Raw genomic sequence first — 5,696 nt, forward strand, 5'->3', positions numbered from 1 at the left:
TATTAACCCATGAAAATATGTTGGATATTAACCCATGAAAATATGTTGGATTTTTTCTGTGACTTTGCCATAATACATATCATATATAACTTTCATTGTAATTGTTCAGATCTTCTAGATATCAAAAAATGATTACAGTAGTTTTCAACGAATTTTATCCAAATTCTTTTTTGGAGGGTAAAGAACAAAGAGAAGTTGAATGGAACAATCGTAAGAGATATTTTTCTCCGTAAATAATATTTGCTCAAATGTATAAAACTATAGATAATAAAATTTATTAAAATCAGACACGGACCCACTACGTTATTTTTGGAATCTCTAAACTGCCCGTAAATTACTGACACCTGCCCGTTGTCAGACGTGTACCCGTCCATCTGCCCGTCGCCACCTTCCTCCGCCTTTGCCCCCAGTGTCCCCATTTATCTCTGCAGCTACTTAAATACGACGCCATTTACACCCTTTCTCCATTCCCGACCACCAATCCCTCTTTTGGTGGTAGTAGATGATTCCGGTGGACTTCCGCCGGTCTTCTGCGTAAACCATCAAAACTTCAGATTACCCTAAAACCATGGGGCAGGGTCTTAGTTGCAGAGTACAAGATGAACATGGCTTGTTCACAGCAGTACAGTTTGGCGATTTGGAGATTGTGAAGACTGTTTTGGAGAGAGATCCATCTCTGATTCAACAAAAAACCGTTTATGATCGCCATTCTGCTCTTCACATAGCTGCTGCCAATGGCCAGATCGAGGTTCGTAGTTTAACATCTCTGGGTTTCTCTGTTCGGAATTTGGCGCTTCCTCAAATATTGTTGTTGTATTTGATCGATTCGATTGATTGGTGCTTTAAATTTTGTATCTTTGATTCATATTTTATCTGGGTTTTCTTCCAGATTCTTTCTATGCTTTTGGAGAATCGATCTGTCAATCCGGATTCTTTGAATCGTCATAAACAGGTGTGCTATTTCATCTCATTCTCATTCTCATCGATTGATTTGAAGTTTCTATAATTTTTCCAATCCTTTTTCTGAATAACGAATGTGAAGTCCAGAGCTCTTTGGAAGTACATACTTCCTTAACAACTTAACTGATTTTGTCCAATCTGATCAATTGGTATCAGACTCCATTGATGTTGGCTGCAATGCATGGGAAGATCGCTTGTGTTGAAAAGCTTATTCAAGCTGGGGCTAATGTATGTCAAGTTCTCTCCTTTCAATACATTCATCACCCTCACATATGTTTCCTTTAAGTTCCTCTAAAGTAAAAATTGATGATGATGTTCGAAATCGATTCTCAAAAGTCGAAATCGAAGATGATATCATTTAAAATTGATTGTCTCTAGTAGAAATTAACAATGATATTGTCTGAAATTGGTCAGATTTTGATGTTCGATTCACTGAATGGAAGAACATGTTTGCACTATGCCGCTTATTATGGTCACTCCGATTGTCTCCAGACCATTCTTTCCTCTGCCCGAACCTCCCACGTCGCGTCTTCTTGGTGGGTATCTCCCTTTATCCTTCGATCTCCTTTTTCCTGAATCAAATTTCTGTAAACTGAATTAGGGATTTTGGATTTTAGGGGCTTTTCGCGATTTGTGAATATAAGAGGTGGTAAAGGGGAAACACCATTACATTTAGCCGCTCGTCAACGGCGGCCTGAATGTGTTCATATACTTCTAGACAGCGGAGCTCTGGTCTGTGCCTCCACCGGTGGACATGGGTAACTAATTCTTTCATAATCTTTCGATATACTTTATTAATTAATCTTGCGATTTGTAAATTTATTAATTAATCTAATTTTGCAGTCTTCCTGGTAGCACTCCACTTCATTTGGCAGCAAGAGGTGGTTCCATGGATTGCATCCGAGAATTATTAGCATGGGGTGCAGATCGACTTCATAGAGACGCAACTGGGTAACCATTTTTTTCTTCAAATTCATCAAGTAACAATAATTCTGAAAAAAAAAAATCGCTGATTTTTCCCAATAATTTATACAGGAGAATCCCATATGCAGTCGCTTTAAAACACAAAAACGGCGCATGTGCAGCTCTGCTCAACCCATCATCCGCAGAGCCACTGGTGTGGCCATCACCATTGAAATTCATCAGCGAGCTTAATCAAGATGCAAAAGCTCTGTTGGAACAAGCTCTAATGGAGGTCAACAAGGAACGAGAAAAAGCAATTTTGAAAAACACCGGCTACTCGATGCCGTCTCCTTCCCATTCTGATACCACCGCCATGGATGATAATATCTCCGAGGTAATTAATTAATTTCCACAATTTGTTAAAACTTTAATTTCATGGTCAAGATTCAAGAACACGGTAGACACACACAAATGCAGAAAGACAAAAACTTTTGGATTGTTAATTGTTATAATACGTTGAAATGGTCATACTTGATGACTTTTGACTTTTGATGACCAGATATTTTTGTTGACTTTAAACACCATACGTTTACATTCGATTTCAATTACTTTAATCAACACTTGAATAAACATTCTAGAATCGAATTTAAAATTCATATAATCTTGATATTTGCAATTTGCAGGCGAGCGATTCACAGTTATGCTGCATATGCTTTGACCAATTATGCGCCATTGAAGTTCAAGATTGTGGTCATCAAATGTGTGCTCAATGCACACTCGCATTATGCTGCCACAACAAACCGAACCCAACAACCTTATCCCTGCCCGCACCCATCTGCCCGTTTTGCCGAAGCAACATAGCCCGGCTGACCGTGGTCAAAGTCAAAGTCAACACTGCTGACCAAGAACTCGATCTTTATTCCTCCCCTAAGCAGAGAAAATCAAGAAAGTCTATGAATTTAAGTGAAGGGAGCAGCAGTTTTAGGAGTTTATCGGCTGTGCCATCGTTTGGGAAAATTGTGGGTCGCGGGTCGGGTCGGGTTTCGGTTGATATTGAAATTGATAAACCGTGAAAAAAGGTTATGAAAGTTGGAAACTTGGGTTGCAAAGAATAGGGGAAGAATTCTTGGGGTTTCCATGTATAGAAAGATCTCTTCGAATCTGTTATTTGTTTTAAAGATTTGTGGGGGAATAAGTAAAAGCAAAAGGTGGAGGGAGGTTTTGGGTTGGTGAGTATTTGTTTCCATTGTGTTTTACTTCTACTTGAAGCAGAAGTAGTAAAAGCTTGCATGGGAGACTTTGTTTAGTTACTTGTTTAAAAAGTATTCTTTTTTCACTTTTTTTTTTCTTCTAAGGTTAGAAAATTCAGAATTCAAGATTGTTAATGTACCCACCCCTCCAATGTAAAAATGGTGTGTGGTTAATTGAACCCCACCTTTTATTTTTATGTCCATGATTATGATGAGAGTAATTTTGTTTATATATGTTGGAGTAAGATCGACTAGATAATGTTATATACTTATATATGTCAAGTCTTTACTCTCTATTTGATGGTTCTTGAAGGGAATAAAAAAAAATCAAATATTCCACATATCTCACCTTACACGCATTACAAATCTTTATGTCACTGTGTGGTTGTGCTTCACGGAGAAGTGCGGACTTAACCTATAAATTATCCTAAAGTCATAAAGATGCAAGAAGAGTGAAGATACACCTCCTTGTATGCCTAATGGAGAATATAGAAAAGTAAACAGAATATACACATGATGCTCATAGAAATTCAGATGTTATGATGGAAATATGGTAGAACATTGTTGGATCGGATAAAGAACACAACAATAAGATATTCATGAGGGAAAGAAGGTTGCAATGGTTCATGTTTGTAGGAGACAATCTATAGATGCTACTATTGGGAGGAAAGATCATACAAGAAAGAAGTGAATATATTGCGAGGTAAATTTCAAGAAGTTAACTTTTACCAAGAGTACATGACCATGTGAAAGAGGTTGTAGATGCTCAAAATCAGGTAGGTAGTTGAGTAGTATAAGGTCATCTCTAATGTATTGAACTCATAATCATATGAGTACCGACACATATATATTTCATTGATTATATAATTTTACCTATTAAACTCTACACTTCATTAAGCTCATATAAATTCAATGGATTGAGACATGCACATTCCACTCATTATATGTGTGTGTGAGGAGAGAGAGTGTAGAGTTTAATAGGGATTGAACTTTTCATTCTATTGAATGTCATGTCATTAACCTACAATGAGGATTTTGAGTTTAATGAGATTCAACTCTCCATTCAACTCTTATTGGAGATGGCCTAAGAGTAATCTATGTACTAGCTTCCTTTACTCTTTGTGCTTGTGGCACATATTTTAACAATAATCTTGTCCCTTTTTGCTTTCAATGTGTATAAGTAGTATCCGTTTGAGCTTTATTCCAAGTATTTGCTTTCATTATGTGTTTACCATTGTCAAGCTTTATAACTTGCCGCATTATTGCTTGTATTTGGTTCTTTATATTTATTTTGTAGCACACCACTCTTTGTTATTGATTGTTAGTTGATGTTTCATATGAGCAAGATCATGCAATGTGGGTTCACATTTTTTTTTGTGTCACATCTAATCAATGGAAGTAGTCTCCCATCCTTCAGTTAGAGCTTTCTTACATCTTACATCCCCCTCATGTATGAGCCTTAGGTATTGTTATTGTTGTTATTGTATATATTACGAATCTTAAGCATCAGAAACTGAGGGTCGAGATTGAGTTAAATAGCTTCTCATGAAAATGAGTTTTATAATGAGCTTGTATTATATTTTTTCATTTTAAGGTGTATGTTTTATTGAATAGGATACAATTTTAAATGCATGATGTACAATCGTGGTTGTGTTCATGGTATTTTGGTTAAAGTATAAGTGTGTGGTTGGTGGTTGGTCATGTGATCCCTGTCTGTTGGTTTCAATAATTTGCTGTACCATTCATGTATTCATGCTTATTATGTATGAGGACAAGTGAGATTGGGTCATATATTGTGGGGACCAAATTGTAACTATGATTGTTTGATGGGGGTGGATTGGCAAGACTCTTCTAAAGTTTTGTGGGGTTTGTTTTGATCGATTTTTGACTCCCTTCCACTTCCATTGTTTTCAAATGGAACACTTGGTCAAGATGTTGTGGTCCTCGATCATTTTCTTGCGTTTTCATGGGGAAGTCGACTATGCATAAGTATGTAAAGAGATATTTTGTACTCCGTTTATCCGTTTTTGTTGTTATTTGATTTAAATGTTACGTGTCCAATGTATGCAGATAGAATTATCGATACTAAAAGATAATTATATACATTGCTAATGATTTAACAAAGATATATATGTCAATACCAATGCATAAAACAAAGGAATGAGAACATGTTTATAATTATTCTAGATTCATATCGATCTTTTTCTATATATACAAACTTTTTTATTATGAAAGCTAGTTTTTATGGCTCCGCTTGTTATGGTAGACTTGCACTCCGTTTTTGTTGTTATTTGATTTAAATGTTACGTGTCCAATGTATGCAGATAGAATTATCGATACTAAAAGATAATTATATACATTGCTAATGATTTAACAAAGATATATATGTCAATACCAATGCATAAAACAAAGGAATGACAACATGTTTATAATTATTCTAGATTCATATCGATCTTTTTCTATATATACAAACTTTTTATTCTGAAAGCTAGTTTTTATGGCTCCGCTTGTTATGGTAGACTTGCACTCCATTTTGGCTTGGTGTGAGACTCGAAGTGGAAAAAACTGATCTGACCTGCTAAC

At 36.0% G+C, this 5,696-nt stretch overlaps 1 protein-coding gene across 1 annotated transcript; it reads left to right on the forward strand.

Moving 5' to 3' along the window:
- Positions 1-432: 432 nt before the first annotated feature.
- LOC111902201 (putative E3 ubiquitin-protein ligase XBAT31) lies at positions 433-3,345 on the forward strand. Its single transcript, XM_023898056.3, has 8 exons — positions 433-748; positions 890-952; positions 1,117-1,188; positions 1,375-1,496; positions 1,578-1,718; positions 1,804-1,911; positions 1,996-2,257; positions 2,547-3,345. The coding sequence occupies exons 1-8, from the start codon at positions 569-571 to the stop codon at positions 2,934-2,936; spliced, it is 1,338 nt and encodes a 445-aa protein (XP_023753824.1). The 5' UTR covers positions 433-568; the 3' UTR covers positions 2,937-3,345.
- The last annotated feature ends 2,351 nt before the right edge of the window (positions 3,346-5,696 follow it).

This window comes from Lactuca sativa, chromosome 9 (assembly GCF_002870075.4).
Source record: "Lactuca sativa cultivar Salinas chromosome 9, Lsat_Salinas_v11, whole genome shotgun sequence".
Taxonomy (NCBI): Eukaryota; Viridiplantae; Streptophyta; class Magnoliopsida; order Asterales; family Asteraceae; genus Lactuca; species Lactuca sativa.

Excerpts from the sequence above, each read along its gene's own strand:
- LOC111902201 (XM_023898056.3), top strand. The coding sequence starts at position 569 with ATGGGGCAGGGTCTTAGTTGCAGAGTACAAGATGAACATGGCTTGTTC. Across the intron at positions 1,912-1,995 it reads CTTCATAGAGACGCAACTGG|GAGAATCCCATATGCAGTCG; the intron begins GTAACCATTTTT and ends TAATTTATACAG. Across the intron at positions 2,258-2,546 it reads TGGATGATAATATCTCCGAG|GCGAGCGATTCACAGTTATG; the intron begins GTAATTAATTAA and ends TGCAATTTGCAG.